This window comes from Perna viridis, chromosome 8, assembly GCF_037379345.1.
Source record: "Perna viridis isolate PV_CMFRI_1.1 ecotype Kerala chromosome 8, ASM3737934v1, whole genome shotgun sequence".
In the NCBI taxonomy this organism is placed as follows: Eukaryota; Metazoa; Mollusca; class Bivalvia; order Mytilida; family Mytilidae; genus Perna; species Perna viridis.
This window is the reverse complement of record NC_142452.1, coordinates 16,071,255-16,096,354: the sequence shown is the minus strand read 5'-3', so window position 1 is coordinate 16,096,354 and position 25,100 is coordinate 16,071,255. Positions and strand designations below refer to the sequence as shown.

General features: G+C 30.9%; 1 protein-coding gene across 3 annotated transcripts in view; it reads right to left on the bottom strand.

Annotated features, from left to right (window-relative positions):
* The window catches only part of LOC148609513 (uncharacterized), a 59,157-nt gene that overhangs the window by 13,282 nt on the left and 20,775 nt on the right, over positions 1–25,100 (bottom strand). Inside the window, exons 1-4 of one of the 3 annotated variants that reach the window (XM_088540693.1) lie at positions 23,344–23,480; positions 8,004–8,404; positions 4,392–4,469; positions 524–739 (exon numbers count right to left, since the gene is read on the bottom strand). In XM_088540693.1, coding sequence (XP_088396819.1) covers positions 524–739; positions 4,392–4,469; positions 8,004–8,052 — 343 coding nt within the window. In that variant the 5' untranslated portion in view covers positions 8,053–8,404; positions 23,344–23,480. Of the gene's footprint in view, positions 1–523; positions 740–4,391; positions 4,470–8,003; positions 8,757–23,343; positions 23,481–25,100 lie in introns of those variants that run through there. The other 2 variants (XM_088540692.1, XM_088540691.1) reach the window with 2 other exon arrangements.

The window sequence follows — 25,100 nt, the reverse complement described above, 5'->3', positions numbered from 1 at the left end:
AAGCAAATTAACGGAAGCCATGAATAAGGTAAATAGCGTAAAATGGTAATAAAGTACTTCAAGTTAATGGAACGACAAGACAGAAGGACTTCTTTTTTTCAGAAATTAATTTGTCAACTAAAAAATAGATAGCTCTACTTTTCTATTTTAGAAATAAGTGAAGGATTTGTGTTGATGTCAACCTACGAAGGATGCATTTGAAATTAAATTACCCGACGGGATGTACTTATTTGTTAAGGTCAGGTTAGAGGTTTTATGGAAGTCATACTTGAACCGAAAAATAAAAGGTACCCCATGCCTTTAAAAGGTAATGATATGATAAATGTTCATAAACAATATTTACCGTTCATTTGCTTATAGTGTTAGGTTTTTAATTACCGCAATACAAAATCAATGGAGTTATGATACAAGAATTACTTTTCAAATGCACGGTACCCTATGATTTGTATTAATAATCTATTTTACCAAACGTTCATTTTGTTAATGTAATAATGTTTGACGCTACATAAGTGTCCATACTAACCTTTTGTCACATTAAAGCTCAGAAACTGCTTTAATGGCAGAACAAATGGTGCCTTGTCTAGAACATTAACGTAGGTTTCGTTGTAATTAGTTGTCATGGTGACTGCTAGAGCACCACTTGAGAAAGACATTGTGTTGAATTCGACGGAGATATCACAGTCATTATTCTCGGCATATAATGGAAACACAAACTTATCGCTTAACAAGGAGACTTGACCTGAAGCAAGAAAAAAAATGTGATCAATGAAATACAATCTTGGTTGAATGATACCAGTATATGTTAAGTGTCATCAACTCAATAGTTTTGGGCAATTCGTTTCGGAGTAATCATTATCAATACTTGCAGTGTATATGTAAAGTAAAAGTTGTCGACCTTGAATAAAATAACAATAAAATTCTTTTACCAATACAATAAATAAGCCCATGAAAATAAAAGCCAATAAATCATACAACATTCTTTTTGATATGATAATATAAAGGGTTTATATTACGATTTACATATAGTAAAACCGAGCAATATCTTCAAAGGAACGAAAAAATATGTTTTGACCATACATCTGAGGAGAAAATAATTTGACGCAGGAAGACTTATATCGGCTTGTCAAAATGTTGACCGGTCGCACATTTTGCACATGAAGCGCGGGTATTACAGTAAATTAAAAATGTATAAGATCAACACTATTACACACCGATAAAACATTAAAAAATAACATTGAATTCTCATTATTTCATTTGGCATATTCTATTTTTATTTAGTTGGTGATGGAAAATAAGCAGACACAATGGTCAATGAAAATAGTCCAGTAAAAGTGGGCATGGACAATATAAATAGATTGATACTATATATCATCTACTCATGAAACGTTATTTGTAAAGCCGATTATCCCAAGGGATCAGCGTATTTTAATGATTTGCACAGTCCATGTAATTATTAAAGAAAGGCACTTTGCTTATAATGTGGTAGCATGTTGTGTTAAAAAATTCCTTTTCCGACTCTTCTTCCCAAAAGATTACTTATGAAAATTTCAATCAACATATCGAATGATATAATTATACGACATTAAGGTCTTTGTTAAGAACTCAAATCTAGAAAATGGCATTTCAATTAATTTGAATTGGCATTTATGATGAGACAAAAGTGCAACAGGAACTAACAACGTCATGGTTTTGCTTAAGTAACAAATTAAAACCAAATTATTTGCTTCCAAGTGACTAAGGAACTTCATTCCGAGCGTTCGTTAAAAGACTGGCAAGATGCATAGAATAAATATCGAAATTTGCCATAGAAATACTCGTCACAAAAATGTAACATAAAAAGATATGTTGTATGTGTTGCTGCACAGTTCATGTAAAGAGGACAAATTTTGAGAAAAAAACTTTATATTTGTCCTTTCGTAAATCTACTTTTTGATTTTTTTTTAGAATATTGTACATGAAAATTCAAGAAAAAAATGAAACTTAAATTTCTGTTATAATAGAGATTTCGCATTGAATTTTCAAGAACGGTCCGGCTATATTCTCACCAAGGAATAATGAAAATGATAACACTACCTTTACTAATGCTTTTACCTTTAATGCTAAGATTTTAATTTTTGCCTTATATTTTATTTTTTTACCAATGGACTATAATATATGTCTCTGGTAATCTTGATAAAAACATGATTATGCATTAATTATTTCTAGCAGATGTAAAAACATGTACGAAACCCAAATTTTTGTTCTTATCTGCTTATTGTTTCATCGTCTATGTATTGAGTACGTTTTATACCAGCCAGTCATAGTGTCAATTATTTAGTTTTTATCTTGCCTTACAATATAAAACCTTAAGACTGGAGTTCTATTGTACACTGCAGCTTTGTATTTTAAAAACATGTTTAACTTTGAATGCATAAAAGTTTAAGCATGTCATGTAATGCCAAAAATTGTGTTTTCAAAAAATATTCTCTATAGCAGACTTAATCTAAAGCACAGATCATCAGCTTACATACTTAAAAAATACAAATATAAGATATTTTCATGTTTGAAATAGGTCAGTTATTTATTTCAAGACGTTTTAATCAAAAATAGCTCAAATCAATATGCACCATTATTAAAATGGTTGATTAATAAGTAAATGTTTCTAGTATAGAATTAAATCGACCAAAATGGTTTGTATGTTTACCATTCGTGTAAATTACTTTCACTAAATATTGACTTATTACACTCTTTGTCTTTAAACTGAATAATGCAAAGCCTACTAACTCTGTATTGTGATTACTAGAACATATGGAATTAATTTAAGTCAACTATTTCAGACCAACATTAACACATTAACACCCTACTGTTTTCATTTTCCCTGTAGTAGGCTGTGTGCGTTATACAATATTAATAAGCTGGGTGATCATTTTGGACTTGAGACTCGTACGCTTTATGCTTTACAATGAATGAATAGTATTTGATTTGTTACAGAGATAAAAAAAATATTGTGAGAAAATGTCTATCATTTCAACAAAATTTGAGTTTTATATCAGCTAACATGATGAGAACAAACAGTATTTAAGCTTCCATATAACAAACCCAAAGAACAAGAGTTGATGATTTAGACGCATAAACCGAGTAAGGTTGAGAAAAAACAAATGAAAAGATAAAACCTGTCATTCCTAATGATATGATTTGGTTATTTATTAAAGCTATCGTTGCATATAAGAAAAGCTGCGTTTTTTTTTTTTTTTACAATATTCAAATATATTCTAGTAATGTTTACGCGTTTATGCATAATCAATATTGGCTTCTATTTCAAACATGACTTGTACTTAATTACGTGGAAGTTTATTAAAATGTCATTGCTGAACTTTACACACTATCAATAATTTAGTTTTAATATCCTAGATACAAATAGTGTATAAGAAGGCGCTTGATTCTGCTATCAATAGATGTATTGTTCTGGGAATCAAAACATTAATCGTTGTGTTTTTGGTCATATAATGAAGTATTAAATGTCATAATTGGTTTTTTAGACTTCTTTGCTTATCTCAAGATGCGAAAAATTCATACTTTTGAAGTTGACATTCATTCAAATATGATTTACATTCAATGATTATTCTATTTTTTTTACAAATCAAGCAACTGAATAAATATAAATAAAACAGACTTAACACTTTTCAACATATTACGTCACATTGGTTTTTGAGTTAAATCTGAGCCTTTCAGGTATGGACTATTCCTTTTCCAACGTGCTCTATAATTTGATGAAGCATGATAGTTCATGTATATTGTTCACTGTGTTAACTAGTTTAAATAGCTTTAGAATAGTAAATGAACAATCATGTTATATTTACATGTAAAGGTTTAATCATGTTAAAGTGAAAATTACTGAATTTTGATTGATTAACACTCATTTCAAGTTTTGAAATGGCAGTTAACATCATCCACATGTTGTGAACTCTATTAGGATATACACACTTAATATGTTAAACTGCATTCTTGTTATTTACTCATGAATGAGATTGAGTGCTTCACACGTTACACAGTCCTTAAATCTCGATCTTAATGCAATTGGAAAATATAACAAAGAAAAATGTTGTTGCAAATTCAAACAAGATACTTGAGATTAACATGATGACTTAATAGTTTGTTGAAGCTTAGACACAACGTATTTCATTAAAAATTCTCGTTGACAATATATTTGCATCAGTGGCCTTAATAACAGTGCGTATAAGGGACATCGTAATCTGCTGTTAAATATAGCATATTTATCGACTTTTAGGAAGCATTTTTATAAACATCTGTTTACCGATTTGTTTTGTTTGCGTTGTTGGGTCTTTTTTAGAGTATTATTTTGTATATTTTTTATTTCTGTGTATTTTGCATTTTTATACATGAATGCTTACCTTTCGTCAGAGTAGCTAGGAGCAACACAGCTACGAAACTTAATCCCATAGACAGTACCAGTCGCTCATTGGAGTGATCTGAAATGGAAAAAAAATACATGTATAATTGTACATTGTGTATGTTCAAAGAACGTCATGTGAATTTTAAGTCATATAAAATGTGAGCCTCAATTTATGCCCATTTCAATTGTTCAATTAATTACCTTGCATGGTTTACCGTTACCATATAACTGGAGATGCTTTGATTGAAGCCACAAGCATTACACTTTTGATGACTTTTGAAAAAAAAATATTTCAGACTCCATCCAATGCAAGTCTTATAATAGACTGGAAAGTGTATGTATCATTCTATGACAGTCAATTAGAAAAGAAAATACAAAAGTAAAATAGACCATTACAAAAACATAAACAAAGCAACAACAAAAAACAGTCAGTATACAAAAAATCATGCACTGGTTCAAATGTAAATTCAGAAAGTTTAATATATCGTACGTTTATGCTGCTAAATATTCAAATCAAACGCGACTTTGCCGACGTAAATATTATGATCATTACATAAAAACGTATGTTCGTGAGTCAATTTCCTTATTTACATCGTACTAATGAGAAATGACGACGTTACAATGAATGACTGAAACAAAGAAATAAATAACAAATTATGTTAAGCTAAATTTCAACCGTTTGCTAATTCCAATAACCCAACATCACTCCAAAACTAATTTTATCATTTTATTTATATTTAAAAGAACGCAATGCTTTTCATTAACTTTAGAAAGCATGTATGTAAGAATATTGCTGAAAAGTACTTTTATTACTAGGTAATATTGATTAAGCAATTTTCGAAAACATCTGGGCGCCATACTGCAGACTATTTTGACCAACCCTATCTTGAAAAAGCTATGATTCGATTTGTATTTAATTATCGAAACTAGCGAATACTTTCCGAGACTGGGTTGGCTTTCAGTCGCATATATACAAGTTTACGTAAATGAAGCTGCCATTATGCTGTTTTTCAGCTCCTGAAAATGGAGGTACAAACCGGATATTGATACTTTTTCTTGCCATAAGTATACAGAACCAATACAACCATATACGATCCCTTCGGGAGCGTATCATTAAAAACACTTTATCAGATGGTCATGTTTGAACTTCATCCTATTTACAACATTAATTTCTAAAAAAAATCACATTTCCAAATCGTAAACGTTTATGTTGCTTAAGGTTGATTTCTGTGATACAGCATTTAGTAAATGATACTTTTAAACGTTGATTCCCCAAAAAATATAAAAAATGAAGAATAAAGTCTAAAAATATTTTTCTATGCATCTATTTTACAGGGATTGCTAATTTGTTTATCTACTTTATTACCTGTGTTCATGGTTTGGATTTTGACATATTTGAATTATCCCATTGTTGACGTTCGGTATTTTGTTGCCAAATCCGGAATTATCTTTTTTTTTCTAATCCTCAAACGTTTCTTTTTACCCCTAATATTATAGTTACTGGCTTTTTTTCTTATTTACAATTGTACTTTGTTATTTAGGCCGTGTGAGGATTTTGTTATATACATGTCTGAATGTGGTTACCGTTGACCTTGATGACATTAATGTATTGCTTGAACTGCTACTGGGCAGGAGTATTATTTCTTACAGTTGTTTCATCCATCAGATGTAATAAAAGCTCATAATTCAACACTGATACCATTGAACGGTTTGCAGACAACTGTGTGGGAAATGGTGCGAAAAAGGAGAGATATTTTTGCTGGTTGATTATTAAGTAAATGTAACTACAATCAGCCATTTGTTTTAAAGTATATTGTCATCTAAGTGTAATCTTTGTGGAATAAAATGTTACAGCATCTAGGCATCGTTACTCTCTTCATTTGTTGATTGGTTGTTAAGGAAGTTCGGTGCAATATTCGCCCGAAATTTCAAGTTCAATATTCTTACTGTCTTATTGTGTCAGTGTCGTGACTGTGTGATGTCTACATACATCTGTATGTTTATAAATTTTTCAGTTTTAAAATCGAATGAAAACTAATTAGATGTGTAATTACTGTCCGTTCAAGTTGAAGGTGAAATAAAAAATAATCTTTCTCTTCATGAACGGTCATGTTCATTCTAAATACGGATGTTAGAGACTAAATGTAGTTATAGAAATACAATAATTTAACATGTTTATTTCCTTAATTTATTTGACAAATCGTTTCCATGTTTAAAATTGAAACAAACAGTTTTAGTGTAATCTTTCTTAATTTATATTTCTAGATAGACAATAAACATAGTAGCTGTTGATATAATTCTCTATTTCGATGATGCAAAATAGGCCTTCATCATGCAAGCCTCAATGAATAAATTATGACATAGAAAATGAATGAACAATTCAATTATGGCTCGACTGAAGTATCACCGGTGTCTCCCTGCGAAATATAAAACTATGCAAAAATTATCGTATTTAATTGCTACGATGTGTTCAAAGCTACATGCATTATTCGCTCGCTCTTAATAGATATGAAATCTACTCTACCCGTTTTACTTTTATGTAATATTAATCAAAGGAGAATAATTGCGCTAAACAGAACAAAAAGTGCTGTGATGTTCCATTTGGTTTAATGGCCCCTTTTTGACAACCAGTTGTGAGGCTAGCCATCAGATTGAACACACACTATGAAAGAGATACCAATACATTTCAGGTGTAGTATGTTATAGGAGGTACTAATGTCTTATTGTTTGCAAATTGATAAATAAATTACAACAAAAACTGATGATTTCAATCGTTTCCTTATAGGATTTTACAATTCAATATTTCTATGCTAAATTCGGATGAACCAAAAATCTATAGGAAAAATTTGTTTCTGCAGTCTCTTATATTAGTACATGGTTACACTACCAATTCAGACTGGTGGCGATCTTCTCAGTGTTGAAAGTTATTTATCATTATAAGTTTACTCTCTGTAGATAATTTGTTGCAAACATTAAAAATATAAAATCAAAAGGCCATAACTCTCACAAACATACGTTGCTGTAATTGATATTTTGAGCCACTTTTTTCATTTATTATCTCGATAATTTCAGCGTTTGTTATTTCCCCTGATTTATTTTGAGCGCGTCGTAATACCTTGGAGCATTTTGCAACAATATCATAGTGAAATGCATTACGATGATTAAAGACATGAACAGTAAATCCTAATTCATTTGAGATACCGTATATCCATATCTTCAAGCATTTTATAAATAACAATACTAATTTGAACTATTGTGCTGTCGTTCTATGGGTACAACGTATATTCGGGCAAATACAGGCCTTACATATTTTACAACCGAACCCCAACCATCGCTTTATTGTTTTGATGTCTGAATGTACTGTGAAAGAGTTATCTTAATGCATAAAAAGGGTATGAGGATTTTAGGGGAGGAGAGCTTTGGTAATATATTTTTTTTCAAAATATGGTCTATTCAGACCATCAAATGTCAGTACAAAACAAAACAATTGTGATAGTGAATAGATATGAATATTGATAGTGCAAAGTAAATGAAATGTATATAATTTGTCAAAGACACTTCTTTTTGATATGATCGAGATACGGAAATATACAGACAAATATACACTTACTGTTTTTACAGTTGTTTAAAGGTAAAATAATCCAAATAGACATCTTCATCCATATGCCATCTTCAAATTAAAATATCACAGGTGACAAACTATTATTTTAATGACTTTCCTTGGTGTTATCTTTTCTTTTCAACAAGACCACGCCTTTGAAAATTCTTCAACGACAGATTTAGTACTATCCGAAATGTTAGTAGTATCGTAAAACAGACACTATCGAGTTAGGTCTAAGAATTTTCAAATGACAGTTTAGTTTTCTACAGCAAGCATGTCGTTCTCAATTAATTTCCAGCTCAGACATTTTCCGTTTAAAGGAAATCAACAGTTATCCAACTATCGAATAATTGCATAGTTCTTTAATTATTTCTTTGAACCAATGACACTGAAATAGCACGTCACCTTCCCTGAAAATAAGAAGATTTAAAATGTTTCAGATAATCCTTAAAAATCAATACAATATAATTATTTCGTTAACACAATAGCCTGTTGTCCGATGTTGTTTGCACTTTATGTAAAATATTGGATGATAAATGTCTGGTAAATATCACATAAACAATGTCGGTAGCTTCTATCGAGGACGTCGGAGGTGTCAGTAAACACAATCTTTGCAATGGAAAACTCTTCGGTTCCATACTAGATTCTCGTTTAATACTGCAATTTATTGCTTTTAGCTACAAATTAACGGTAACATTTTAACCAATAGAAGCACCGTTAGTATCCAAGCACAACAAAGCTATAAACATTTGTATTATTTTGAAAAAAATGATGGTATCCGTTCAATATGATGTAATGATATAGTACTATGTATTGAATAAATATCTTAAATATGAGAATATACACAACCAGTAAAATGAGAATAATGGAACCAATAATAGTTTAATTGTTACAATTGAGTTACAATATATACTACAATGTAGTGGCTGGCGTTGTTTAAAAATAGTTTTTTTCTCTAGGGTAAACACACATAATATGTTTGTTTGTTTGGTTTTTTTTTTTTGGTTTTTTGGGGGTTTTTTTTGCAATAAAAGGGGGGTATTTTTTGTTGTGCTTTGTTTTGGTTTGGTTTTTTTTTTTTTTTTTTTGGTTTTTTTCTCCAAATTAGATTTTCCATTTTGTAAGAGTTTTCTCTATTTTTTACAGTGTTACAAATTAAACATTTAAATTTGGGTACCTGATTATTTGGGCCTAATAAGTACTCTAAATGCAGTCCGAAGATACTTATTATTATATTTGTACTTTGGTTTTGCTTATTACCAAAGACGCCATAAGTTAATACAAAATAGCTTACAAGAAATTCAGAAAATGTAAAAATCTAATAAAAATGATAAAGAAACTAATAGAAGGTGTGGCTTCTACCTAATTATACGTTAATTAAAAAGACTTAGTCCTAGAAAATTATAGCCTTCTTCAATCCATTATAATTGTTATGTCGTTAAGGATACGTGGTACTATAAATCAATCATACAAATATGAATAAAAAAGAAGAAAGCTAGTTACGTCTATAGGAATTTATTATATCTCTAATCAATAAGACTTACGAGAGATGAAACTAGCTACCATCTCTAATCATTATTGAGCCGTTAAAGAAACACCGTTACCATGGATTCACTATTATGAAATTCATTAAATCCAAATCAATATTAATTTTCAAAGAGAGTTTTGATAAAAGTAAAGTATGCCTTAGAGTCCTTTTGATGATATGTCATGCGACCATCAATTGATTTTTTTTCTATGAAGTTATCTTGGAACCATAGGAAAATGATGTTTTTCTTTAGTTTTTTATGCTTAGATGAAAAAGAACACTTTAATTAGTATGGTGTTTGTTTGATTGCTACAGATATAGTTTTACTTTACCATAACTTTGAAATGTCTTGGTCATGTTTCAAATTGTGTGGCCCTTACCGTGAAACAATAAGAATTGAATTTACCAATAATTTTAGTCACTAATTCGAACCGAAAAGTTCAATATAAAAAGTGATCTACATTAAAGTTTTATTGTATGTAGAACTATTCATCAATTCATAAATCATCATTATGTTGCTGAACTTTTGACATTTATATGGCAAAGTCTGATTCTGAAAAAAAAATTATCATACTTAGCAACTTAATGCAGCCACTGACATTCCCAAGAAAAAGAAATTATATTATCAAATATCAAAAGTGTACGGAAATATTTTTGAGAAAGAGAAAAACTTTGGATGGATTTTTTTTTTGCATTTGTATTTTTAAATCGTTATTGATGAACAAAGCAAAAAAATACGAAAAATAATATTAACAATCTCTTTGTACGTTTACAAGGACTTCAACGTTTTCGTATCAGCAATGAACTGAAATTGTGTTTGGAAAGTGGAACTCTATCAATAGAGTTTTACTTTTTTAAATATATTTTTGCATGACTTTTTTTTTTTTTTTTTTTGGTTATTGAATAGGCGAAAAAAGTCAACAACAAAAAATACAAATAGCAGCAATTCATTTGTTCGTAAACGCAAACTTCTGTACCCTATTTACGTACGATTAATGTGGTCGTATGAACAGATTTACAACGAAGTGTTTTTTTTTCTATTTGTGTCCACGTTTTAGATTAATTTAGTGTTATATGTTTTCTCACCAATATATTCAAGGAAGTGTTTTTTTTTTTTTTCTCAAGCGAATATTCTAAATAGTTGATAACATATCCATAAAAAAAACTCTTTAGAGCAATCGATTTAATTTCAGAGTCAAAACATAAACGTTTTGTTTTATATTAAACAGAAACCGGACTAATATAACAATTTATAAGAGATTACACAAAAGGTCAATCTGAACATTGAATAATAGTTTTGTTTTCTTACGTCAACAAGTTAAATTCACAATACTTTTTTCTTATCGTATAGAGCTTGCTTTAAACTGTCCATTACGATGAGAACGCTTGCAATAGCTTGCATGTAGGCCTGTCAGCCTACGCAAACATTTTTTCTGACTCCGAACCAAACAGTCATTATCATCTATATGCCTCGTGCATGGTGAAGAAGCAGTGATTGTCATTTCTAAAATCCTTTTGAATTGATCTATGCGTTTCTCTCCCTTTTTGTACACTTTTATACAGGTTCTGTATAAAGCAAATAATGTTAGTTGATTGATTTGTTCTTTTAGGTATACCATGCCTTATATTTTAGTAGATAGAATTTCCTAGTTCTCTCGACGATGACCTTGAATGAACATACTTCAGAATTGTAATGTAAAAAACATAGGTCAACTATCTTGATTTCGAGCTAATTGATCCCTAATAAAGGCAATTTGTACAACATTCTATATGGATTCTGTAGGGAGTTTTTACTTTTCGGTTACTATTTGAAAAAATGGCACATAATGTTTCGTATTAAATCATATAAAATAAACATATATTCTATTATGATGTACTTCCAAGCTCTTTAGACCATAATAATGGTAAAAAATGATAAACACATAACCAACATTTCGTGCAACACATAGGCTGCATCTTATCGAAAATATAAAGAATCTAATCCTATTAGAAACGAAATAAATCATGGAAACTATATTTGGTCATTGTTTTACCATTTATGTCGTTTTTTAACCCCGGCCCTCGTTATCTCTCGGGATGAAACAATACGACATAAATGGCCAGCCCGTGGTAAAACAATGATTAAGTGGAGTTTCCGAGATTTATCTTTTAAGTAACTATCCACTTCGTGCAAACCTCATTTTCAAAATCGAACTAGAAATCCTCATTAATCTTGCTTTCGTCTAAGATAAGGTTAATTTCCTGAAAGACATCCGCCTAATGAATTGGAAATTGTATTTGTATATTGTTAATTTCGCCTTGATATTTATATCATAGGTCCAAAGCTTTCACAAGAGACATTATATCAATAAAAACAGTATGCCATACTTTGAAGTTATTAAAAGAATGCAATTAGTTACAATGTATGATGTAAAAAAATGGTCAATTCCACGATCTTTTGTTAAGTCAAGTTTTAGACTTGGTCAAGTTCCAGTATTAGAATTTGCGATTGATTCTTAAATTCTAAACGATATTCAGTGTGTTTCTTATTTCACTTCAAAAACTTGAAAACCGAAAAAAAAACTAACTTTATTAATGGAAGATATCCAAAGGAGTACTGGATGTTGAGAAATGAATGCCATGAAAAAAGAAATGAGGAATCGTTTTTCTCCAAACAAATGGTTAATAGCAAGTTAAATATCATTGAACATCAAAAATACTCTCAATTTTCAGTTAGAGATAAGCACCAAATACTTATCATTTTTACATGAAAGGCTTTAGTATTGAATTATGGTACAAGCGGAATGTTGACCTAACTCTAGTTCAATATAACAAAATAAAATTGAACTACATTTTATTCTAATAAGATACAACTGGATAAATATAACTCGCGATATAATGTTCGAATAACAGCTCGAAGTAAGTTTATAACAAATATATTAATGACGAAAAAAGCGCAAACTGAATAAAGAAAGGCATGACATTTGTATTTTATAATAGCTTGACAGTTCGTGTGAAATCAATTCTTCGAACGAGCGAGTAGTTTGATAAGTTACCTTACTTTTAAGCTTTCAACTACTTTTTATTTTACCTAAGTAATTGAGGCTGTCTAAAAATCAGGTAGAGTGATTCATAATATATCAAGAGTAATCAAGGGGCCGAAATGAAAAGAATATAATCTTAGGGATAAAGACTGGACAGGGAAGATAGACACGCACACAAGAAAAAAAACTGAAATAACCAAATTAACACTTACAAAGAAAACAAAGTTTGTCAGCAACTCGAATTCCCTTTAGTATGGATCGAATGTACCGGTAAGGTAAGCATCCTCTGCTTTTCTAGAAACACCAGCCGAGTTGCTCATAAAATATCAAGGCCGGCATAGACGAAAGATGAAGGAAAACTATGACATGGTGAAACGAAATGGTTCTCTTAGTACATATGGATACATCGTAAGATCCATGTGTTCATGAAACTTCTGTAGTGATTACTTCAATCTTGTAGCAACAAAACCCACAAACCTTATTGTAAGAAGTCCTGCCCGATACAAAAAATCCTTTTAACAAGCTTCGTCAAAACGAATGATTTGTGATATGAAAACTACGTATCTAGTGCCGTAGAGATATGGCCAGCTTAAGGAAAATTTTATTTTATAACATATTTCTAGGTATACTTGGAAAATGATTTTGAATGTTTTGTTTTACAAAGTATGAGAAATCTCCACTAGGAACTATATATCTATGCCTGTCGGTGTACAGTTTTTTTTCTAACAACGATATATTATGTTCTTGAGTTGTGATTGAGTAGAACGCTTACCCTACCGGTGCACCTGGTCCATGCTCCCAGTTTTGAGTGGAGTCCGAGTTGCTTATTTGCTTTTATTATTTTGAACGTATGATTTTAGTTCCTTTATATTCTTTGTTGTGTATGTCTGTTTTCCATGTCGCCTTAAAGAACAAATCCAAGAACGAAAACGGTAAAAATTCGACATATAACTTGCCTATTCAGTCATTGATTTCGCCGTGGAATAACAAAGAATGTAATTTGTTTGATGTATATTTTCATGGTACTGCATCAGATATACAAAATTTGCCATTTTAACAGGTAGAAAACACATCCAGATTTTGATGCAACTGTTGCAATGAGTAAGGATTGCCCAAGGTTCGATGACTCATATAATGAATATAGCAAGACTGAAATTTCCAAACCTAACATTGCGGATTATTATATTGATCCTTCGGTATTCTGCATAATGTTTTGTTACTGTGTCATGTAGAACTTTTTTCTTGTTATTCTATATAACATGTCCCCGCCACTTATCATCACTCTCATAAAGAGACTATTATAATAAATAGCTGTAGTTTAACCATGCTCAGTTATATGTCAAAATTTTATATTAATTCAGAACACTATTTTCGAATGGAAATACAAATATCTGTATGATTTTTCAAGACGAACTAAAAGTGCTGAGGAAGACAATTGTTAAATATCACCATGAAACCTCCTGTCAGATTGTTTATTTATTTATTTTTTGTTTGTTTTGCTTTGTTTTGTTTGGTATACAGTAAATTCAACAAACTCAACATTAGACCCAACAACCCGTTGTGTATCTGTTATATACTTCCATCGCAGATGCAGTATATAAGATGATTGGATATAGTAATTTGATTGTGGCGACAAATTGAATGCCAGAATTCACTCTTGTGATGATTGATTTTCTATCGACACCTATCTGGAAAAAAGGTTTTGGTAAATTTCTAAACATCGACAATTTTAATTTATGTAAGTCTGAGACAATCACTATTTTAAGTATGTTCTAAGTGTATATGTAAAAATAAAAAAAAGTGTATTGTTTGACCTTTCAGATAAAGTATAACATTACTTTTAATGATATTAGGAACCATATATCTCATGTTACCAGTAAAGTATTGAACCTTTTTCTAATTCTATGCTCATTGTCGCGTGATCTAGGTATACACGTGCTCATCAACAGCTTTGATGGCAAATTAAATTACATAATATTTTCAGTCTGTAGTATAATAGCATAGGTTTCCCCGAACATTTTAAGTACAAATATTACTTTTCAATGAGTTTCGTGTTGGTAATAATGAATTTCTTTAGTTTTTAATTTGAAGCCAAGCTAAAAACAAATTTAAATGAAAACTTGTTTATACATTCAACAGGTAATGCTATCAGTCATCTCTTGATATAATTGAATGTCAATAATATTTATCAGAAATAATAAGGTGTATCACAGGATAATTATAAAATGGTGTATGGTGTATATGCTGATATCAGTATTTTGTAATAGAGAGGTGTAAACAAATTCTTTAACATTTTGTGTTTATACATTTTTTACTCCTTAGCAGTTTGTATGTAATTTATTACAATATAATATATTATTGTTAAGGGAAAGGGGAAATGTTAATTGGCAATACATTAAAATGAGAAAAAAATCATTGAAATTGGTTAATTCATCTGCAAAGTATATTTGAATTATTAAACAGCTATTTCATCTTATATGGAAGTGTTAAAGAGTAATGAAGGGAACCAAGGTGACAGTGGTAATCAAAAGAATGTAATCCAGGGACAAAGACCAGACATGAAAAACAGACATACACAACAAAGAACATAAAGTAACTGAATTATACATACAAAATAGCAAAAGCAAATGAGCAACTAGGACTCCACTAAAAACTGGGAGCACGAACCAGGTGCACCGGTAGGGTACGCGTCCTCTGCTATTCTAGAAATGCCAAATATCACATCTGATACAACTAGAGAAGGCAGCATCAATATTTTCAGAATGTTGAGTTAAACAATGATACAGACAGTATTAAGTAATACATACTTTGAAAATGGCAAGTATTTACAAATCCATTTTCTACTGACGTGTATTGTTTAGTAACACAACAGGATTAATCGCAACGGTTATTAGATTGTTTCTGCCAAACTATAAATTAGAAGTATTCAGAATGTCATGTCATCACCCATACCTGACACAGAGTAGATACGACTGAGATTCTAAGTGAATAATATAAAATAATTATTTGCATCTAAGAAAGCTTATATATACTTGGTTAAGTTGTTTATAAATATGAGAACTAAATGCAAACATGAACGCTCTAACTACGAATGATGCTTAACTATTCATGATAACACTATATGCATCGCTGTACTAAATGACTGTTATAGTAATCTTAATGTAGAGAAACCTTGCGGTAGCATGTACTTATAACTAAAAAAAACCGTAACTGTTATTGAAATACTTCTATAGCATGACAAGTTGATATATACATTTGGTCATGCACATGTTTTCGAGACTTTATGGTGATAGAAATAACAAACTTTATTACTTGTACATGGTACTAATACATGCAATCGTTTTAGGACTGGTATAATACAAAATGTATCAGGGTCACATTTACCTAGTTCCACATTTTCAATATACTAAATTCAAAAATACCGATTACATAAACATTACATTTTTGGTATGATATTAGCAGCATTTGAATCAAATAACTAAATAAAAACTGTTTATACATACATAATAACTTTCAGCGACTGGTCGGTAGGATTCATTAACATAAGGGCTTTAGCGTATGCCCTAACAGAGCGTTTTCAATGTTTAAACATAAAATATGTAACATCTAAAATATCAATTATTTAAGGGGACTCGGATCATACTCTCCTTTGGCAGTGAATGTTCTGAGAAAAAAAAGATAAACAGTTACTTTTATTATCAAGATGTTTTACGGTATTTAATATCAAAAAGAGTGAAAGGATTTTCACTATCAATATTTTCATTAAGATAAATGATAGTACAAATGTACATATTTGTTTTCCCAAAATATTGTTTGTTTTACTTTCATAAGGTATATAATCCCTTTTTTCAGTATTTGTCTCATTTTCTCTAAATTTTGCATAAAGTTAACCAAATTTTCCTTTAAAAGGAGGGAGGAGGTTCCAACCTCGGAACCTTGTCTCTGGCTCCTCTATTTAAATGTTTACGAGATACAAGGAAAACTGATATGAAAAAAATATAAACATAAGTAAAAAAATGTATCAGCTTGACTGATTGACGACCTGAAAACCTTGTTTCATCAATTAAAATTTTACATACAGTTTATTGAATATAGCATTTCCATTATTTCATCTGTTCAAACCTGTATTTCTAATAAAATCACGCAGCCATATTATTTTATATAGAAGCATCATTAAGAAAGTTATTGGTTGTCCATGTTCAGTAATAAAGTGAAAGATTGATTTACAATCTTTAAAGAATAAAACAGTGTAATACAGAATTATACCATTTTTCATTCACTAATTTTGTACAATTTTGTAGGCATTTCTAAGATGTTGAACTATTTGTCACTTTATGTTGTGAAGGATACATATATTAAGTACGAATTGACCCTGTGTCATCGACGATGACAGTAAGTCGAGCAGCTCAGTTTGTCCGCCCATCTGTCTGTCCTTTCCTCCATGACGCATAGGGGGTACTTACGTTGTATTATATGTAAGTAAGAAATATTCAAACAGTATTTTCTTAATCTCTCTGATTTTTGCAAGGACGGATTTTTTCTTCTAAAATATCAATTCTGAATGTTTTCATTGAGAAAACAATTTTGTAAAATGATTGTATTGTCAAAGTTGCACCTATCATCGACGTAATATGGTAATACTGTTAACGTTGAGCAAACCTAATTTGTATAACACATTGAAATAAAAGCAGCATTATACCAAGTACTTTAGGAACGATATAGAATATATGAGAGTATGCATCAATTAAGAAATTACTAGTTATGAATAATAAAAGTCAATATTACACTTTAGTACATTATAAAGATAATAGGAAAGGTCTTCATGTGATGTTGGTTTGGCAAGATCAATTGTGTGTTAATTCTACTGCTTATATGTTTAAATTATCATGTTAGACAGGAGTTTTTAGAATTTTAGGACGCTTTCGCTACCGGAGGACCTAAGCCGTGCTCCCAGATTTTAGAAGAGTCCGCGTTGCTCATTTACTTTTTGATACGTTGTTTGTATTGGTTATTTTATGTTTTTGTAGTTTATGTCTGTTTTCAATGTCTGAATATAATATTTCAATTTATGAAATCTATGTAAATGCATATTTTTGTCGAAGTCAGCGGAAGCAATTTTTTTTATTGTATAGCATATCGTAATTAAACAGAAATATTATGTTAAAACATTTACTTAGATGCCCAAACTTTAGGCCTGCTCTATAAACAATGGTTAAGTAAATCGTCATTAAACTCATTATGGCAAACTGGTTTTGTTTATTTTCTAACTTAAAATTAACAGTTGTAATGGTAATACAAGCGACAAGAAATCAATAATGGCATTAGATCCACAATTATTTACACGCTGACATCATACATTTGTAATATAAATTTTACAATAAATATATCGAACAAATTCTTGACAATTCTACTCGATTCGCCATCTGTTCAGATATCTATAATAAAAAAAATAATATTTTAGAAGAAACCATTGTAAGAATTAGGAGGATAGATTGAAATCTGAATTATGCATGTCAAAACCCATGCCACCGATTTGTTTAAAAGCCTGCTCTCAAGAAAGTCTTTTTTTGAATGACCGCTTTTTAAGTCGCTTATAACAATAACGATTTCTTGCACCCGTATTTTCAGTACCGCACAAGCGTATATGATTTGCATACTTATTTATTACTACACAACCGTATGCAGCTGATCGGAGCCGTAGAACCGTCAATTCTATGTTCATACGAGGTAAAAACGTACCGATTAAATACATGTATTCTACGTATATTTTTAACATGTATGAGACCGGGAATTTTACATTAAAAGATTAAATGATCTGTCAGCATTGAACTTTCTGTAGCATCCAATCTAGCTGAGAAACGCCTTGTCTCTGGGTTGTTGTAATTTAGAGACATTCGGGTCATATGGATTACGAAGTCACCCGATTTTAGATAGAGCATATCAGAACTTCGCTTGTGTGTTACACAACAAAGTTCAAAAGTAAAGTTGGTACATGTAAATAATTACTACACAAGCTCAAATTAACTTTTAAAACCGACTTAAGGTCCTTATGTGTCAAGTATTTTTTCGACAAAGGAATATAATTATTTCCCTACTAATGGTCAAATGTATGAGTATGTCAAAGGTGTGAATTGAAAAAGAACACGAATATATTATTCTTCAAGTTACAGCTCTCTAGAATTTGTGATTTTTTTAAATGCTAAATCAAGTTCATACATATATCTAGGGTTTGTTGTGAAAATGAGAAAATCACTGATTGATTGGGAGTAAAGTTTAGTAGAGTACTAAATTGGTCTTGATGATAAAAAAAGCCCAAATCAGTACATAGAATATTTGACGATAACCGACTTTGGAGTCTCCAGTCTTTGATTTAATCTCTGCATCACTATATTTACTTGAAAAGGTTTTATTAAGTCTGTTAGAAAATTAAGGTATTTTACAGAGTTATATACCCTTGAAATATTTATTTTTAATGCATTTTAATGATATTATTTGTAGTGTATTTCAATAATATTGTTTGAAGTGCATTTCAATGATACTATTACACTTTAAAAAAAAACGATATTGAAAATCTAGCCTTATTACCTGATACTGACATTAATTTTACACAGCCTTTGAATTGTGTGATTATTTCATTCAACGTTTTACCCACTAGCTGATTCTAACAGTTGTATTATAAGGAAGAATGATGATAACACAAACATATATATTTCAAAGGGAGATTACTTTTGACATCATGTTTGTGTTCAGTTGATATTGCAAAGTATGTTTGAATCTAAAGACATTAATATATGACATTGGTTAAATTACAAATAAAAACATAGTCTATTAGCGTCAAACAGATGCAAATGGAAAAACGAAAGGTACATTTCAGATTATAAATAAATTCAACAAACGCCTAAGTAGCACTCTGATAAAATAATGTAATCTTCTATCTTGGCAATCTATGATTATTTTTATAATGCTACTTATTTCATTACGTCATTTTCGAGCTATTTATTGAATAGTAATTCGGAGTGGAACTTAACGTGCTTATAAATAATATTTAGAATCTCATTTCTCATTAATTATATAGTGTCTAGATACCTCCATTCTAAAATGAATATAAACCATTTTATTCAATAATACTGAATAACAACAGTAAGCCTAATTGAAACTTTTCCCGGAAGGGATTTTAAGAAGAGATTAGAGGCTCGACGGTGATTGAGTGTTTGTGGTGTAGCATGGTGATAAAATGGCAATAAGTGCAAACTAAAAACTGCCCGTATATATCCATGTCCAAAACAGCCTCATAGATCCTCCCAACTATACAAGTCTGACGTAAATCAAGCATGAATATGTATTCTTAGTCAATTAGAAAATTTGTTTTCAGGTGCTTGTTAAAGTAGTTACATCCTTTACGATTAATAGTACTATTTATAGCTGTACCATGATTTAAAGTAAATTTCTCATACATATTTATTCCTTAAGTGAAACTAGGTGAACACACTAGTTCTCAATGTATTCTTATCTGTATTTCTAATGAAAATAAAAGAACATCTGCTACACCTTGCCAAATAATTTTAAATCTACACGAACATGTCCTATTTAGCGCATTGTTTAAGATTTCAAGTTTATGAAATGTCAAAACATCAGCTTTGTCAATAATGGGTAGGTGATATAATTATTTTAATTGGACAATATATCATCCATCTAAACATAAAACTAGTTTCAAATCCCTTACGCACTGGGAACTAATTTCAGGAAAATTTATCATGAAATAATTATTACCTGACTTACTGCAAAAAACATGTTATTTTTCATACAGAATTTACTATAGGATTGAACAGCGATTTTAGGTCGATCATGCATGTATGAACGGATCTCGGAGCTCCCAAACTCAATGGGGAGGTGTAATGTTTGGGAAAGGAGAGATCCGTTCATACATGCATGAACGACCGAAAATAGCTGTTAAATTCTTATAATTCTATCCAACAGTCAAAGTTACCCTTTGAGAGCCTCAGTCGGTTATATTGATACACTGTGTTTTTACGCTTCAATACACACACATTCCTTTGTACACGTATGGGAATATTAATCGGCTGCACAACGACAGTGAAGGCGGCATGAACGATGTGATAGTTGGCATTGAAAAATACGAGATGTAAACAATTCAACAAGAATATAATTATTAAGGAAATACAAGAAACAAGGAAAATTATAACAAGGTGTTTTCAAGGGTTGAGTCAGACTCAGTTATAAGTTTCTTTCCCCGAGCTGAAAATTACTCTCTGTAAACGAATTTGACCGGCAAAATCAATGTGCATGTAATAAACTATTCTTACGGCTATATTATGCCGTTCAGTTCGTTGCCACACTCTTCCGAACTACACGGCCGCCATATTGGTTTCAAGTTTACTGGTGTTCATTCATGTATGAACGATCTGGTGAAGTTCATGCATGTATGAACTTTCTGGCAACGACGTTCTCTGACAATCAAAAACGGCTGTACGCATGAAGAATCTCATGATTAGAACTATTGAGAAATTAACAATTGTTTTTTTTGCATTTATGTAGTAGAAAACTATAACAGCAGTTGCTACAGGATTGTTGGTTTGGATAACAATTGTTTCCGCAATCGAAGCTTACGAACTCTTAATTTCGTGACAAAACAAATACCTGACAAAGAAAAGCTTAATCTCATCCTATTGCTCTTAAATTAGCAACGATCTATTAAAAATTAAAAAAAAAAAAAAAAAAACCCAAAAAACCAGTATTTTCACTCTTGTTACAGGCACATTATTATAGTTCTGCTTTTATATGAGCAGAAATCCCATCCGTTATGATGTTGAAAAATGGCAGTTTTTAGCTTTTTCCTTGTCATATGACAAGGAATACAAGTTACCGAGTAGTATGTCAATGATGACCATTTCACGCAAAGATACATTGCTAAAAACAACTTTGAGTCGGCCAGATTATATTTTTATGTGACATTTAATACGTCATCATTCAAATAATGACCCTCTTATAGCAAGGGTTGACACGTTATCAAGTGATACTTAACACTGACAAATGTGTGTGATTTTTTCTCAGCAAACCAAACAAATATCCTATTTCATTCAATTTTCAAATATGCATACTTAATGATTTCAAGGAGAGCATATAATCCTCTACTTTTAAACTTATTACACATTCCTTACTTTTTAAGAAGCTATATCTGGAACATGTCCACTGCTGGTACTCGTTGTAACTTCATTAATATTATCGAAGTGGAATTCTTAATAATTTGCAGTGGTAGCTAACAAATCGCAGCATTTGACTCGGACCAATTGGTGCAGTTATCTGCCTTACACTAAAAGCTACATTTTTATCCATAAATAAAGCAAACAACGGTGACGAATTTGAATAAATGCCATACATTGTTATAGCGTAACTTTCAAACATATACAAAACTGTTTAACTTTACATTGTTGTCAAGAATGATTTGCAGCATTATAACTTATTAATAAATATTCTTCAGTTTTCGTATTTGCTTTTCATTCTAACAACACGTGTAATTTCGTTTAATATCGATTGGTTACAATATTATAAAGATTTGTTTTGTTCTACATTGTGTATATTAAACATGCTCATTAACAACACGAAAGGGTCTATTACCTCATTGCCTTGTCTCAGTTGTGTTATTTGATGTATGGTTTTAAGTAGCAGTCTTTATAAGAATCATGCAAAATCTGAAAAATGTGATACAAAAAAGGATACATATTTTTATTTTTGTAATCAAGTTGTTATATGGGTCTATAGTATGAAGTGTTTAATTATTCATTCAAATCTACCTGCTCTTAATAGGTAATTAACATTAAAAATCTAATAGATTCTATTGTATCTGAGTGTCATTTACAGAATTATCTCCCTTAATTTTGAATTTTACAGTGCATTCTATACAATTTTTATCTCCTATGAGCACGGTTTAAACATACTGTATCTAGAAGGTAAATCAGAGTTATTAAGTTTACTATTCGTTCCATATTATCATGTGTAGTTTTGAATGTACTATTTTAATATTTAACTGTATTTGGTTTTCCGTTTCGTCTACTGGTACAATTCATTATAAGGTCAACAGTAAACCATCGGATCAGTCATTTGTACCATTCAATGACAATACCGAGGTCAAAAACGGAAAGACTGAAACAACCGAAATGATCCTGGTTTGCTAAAATCATTTCCGATGAAAATGGTGAGAAACCCATGTTATAGGAGGACAGGATGGTAGCTGTTACGGTTATTGATTTGTCAACACGGGGTCGACACCGCTGTGGATTCAGGTTTCGAAGCATCTCAACGAAAGTCGGAGTGTCAGAATATCTTTAATGATAAGAGTTCAAATTTCAACTAAATGGTATGTAATGGGTGCGTCGTGAATTATTTATAAAAGATAATGGTTATACATTTATAGGTGAAGTCGAGTCGAGTTACGTATATAACCTATCGAGTTGATATCTATTAAAGAATCCATCCTGTGTGCAAGATAATATATACATGCGTAGATATACCGTTTCGAAATCAATAATTGGTGGTGGATTTCACAAAAAATTGTAAGTGTGTAATCAAATGAAAGTAGTGACGTCACAGTGCTTTATTCACGAATGACGTAATTACTTCTAAAACGTTATCGACCATTGAATATGGTAAAGACCATCTTACACTTATCGTTATATTGTATCGTCTTGATGAAACGCGATCATTAGCCTGAACGTGCAAATAAATTGTACTATTGAGGGACTCGACAAAAGGACGATACCGTAAATTCAAAAGTCCTTACCTGCAAATGTCAACACTGTAAACAGCCGATTGTCACCTAGGCTTTACGTAAGTAAGCTAAGAAGTCAACTGACTACAATGAACTTTACAGTACTTCATGTTGCTTTCCAAGCCTCGTTTCGATAAACGTTCATCGTAATATGACATGACGACAACTCCTTAAGGGCAATATTGAATTTATCAAATTGTTCGGCAATTAGGATATTATCAGTCATGAATAATAAATGTCAATACTATAATCAATTTGAACTAGACTGGTCCATAGGAAAAAAGTCAAGAGATTAGCATGATAAGTGATATTGTAAAAACGTGGGAAATTCAATTGTTTTATTTTGTTTGACATAAATAAATATTCAATTCCTGAAATGCTATGCCCACTGGGTGTTATAATGCTTAAAACCATGTTGACAATAATTGAATTGAAAAGACTTGTTATAATACTGATAAAATCAATTGAGTTTTATTTGGTTACTTTTAATTTGCAATCGAAATGTGTGCTAGCTGATGTAATAGATACTACGGTTTGAATTATATGCTGATATTCTCTACTTGAAAGTCAAAGTTAAAAAATGAGGAAGATACAAATAAATATAAAACTTACCAAGGTGTCGCTCCTATTAAAACTTAAGGTAAGGGACATAATTCTTATAAATCATTGGAACGTTTGTATTTAGCATTGACATCAATCTCATGTAAGTATCAAAGTAACTTGAATTGATTTCATTCTGTTTCAAATGATGGCTTGAAAGACAGCGTTGAAATTCAATATGATACAAACTTATCACTGATTTCAAGAGTGATGTCCCTTATCCTAGGTCTAACTCCGTAACTAGCAGTCTTTATAAAATAAGGAACATAACGAAATTACCGAACACTAATCTGATTCATAATCACGTCAAATCCAAAATATCTGGCAAAATAGATATTCCACAACCGGCGCATCTGGTACCGCAATGGTCCTGACTTGGTACAGGCACTTCCAACGAAATGGTGGGTTAAACCAAGGATTTAAAGCGTGCTAAACCTCCCCCTTCCATTGCATGCTTTTGTCATAATCGGTAGGTCTGCAGTCACATCGGCACAAAGAACAATTTACAAAGCAATCATTTATTGTAAAAATTAAACAGAAAGTGATTCATGAATGTCAAAACCAATGAATTTTATTTTTATTTCCTATTCAGAATCGGTTACAGACCACATATTCAGTTTTGATTTTTCATTTGGGTGTTGCAATTTTGAGATAAAGTTTTTATAGATTGTACACAAAATTTTCTTTTCGCAAGAGTTATCGTTCTTGGTTTGCTTTGGTTTGGATGATTTTAATATAAGATGAATGTATGATTTTCTCAAAAGTTCAGATCTGAAAATATAGCATCTGAAATACCATTGTTTGTTGGGTTGGTTTTCTACACGATGAATCACCTGTACCATAGGCAGTGTCTAAATTTTAAATGGACTGGAACTGCAACATTGTACAACCGGCTTTGGTAGGATAATCTGTCTCCATTTGTTTTTACTTTTAATGTCCACCTAATGATTAGTTGTTACTCGAAAAAGAGAACAAAAACCAAGGGAAATCAAAACTACCCTTGCACTCGAACACGTGACTTTACTTAATTTTATCCATTTTATCTTTCTTTATTTTACTGTATTATATTTGTGTAGTAGCGTAACTAACACTTGAACTAAAAATGAAAAAACAAATATACGGCACTAGGTTGTGAAGTTAAAAACAATCATTCTAATTTACCTTTAGAA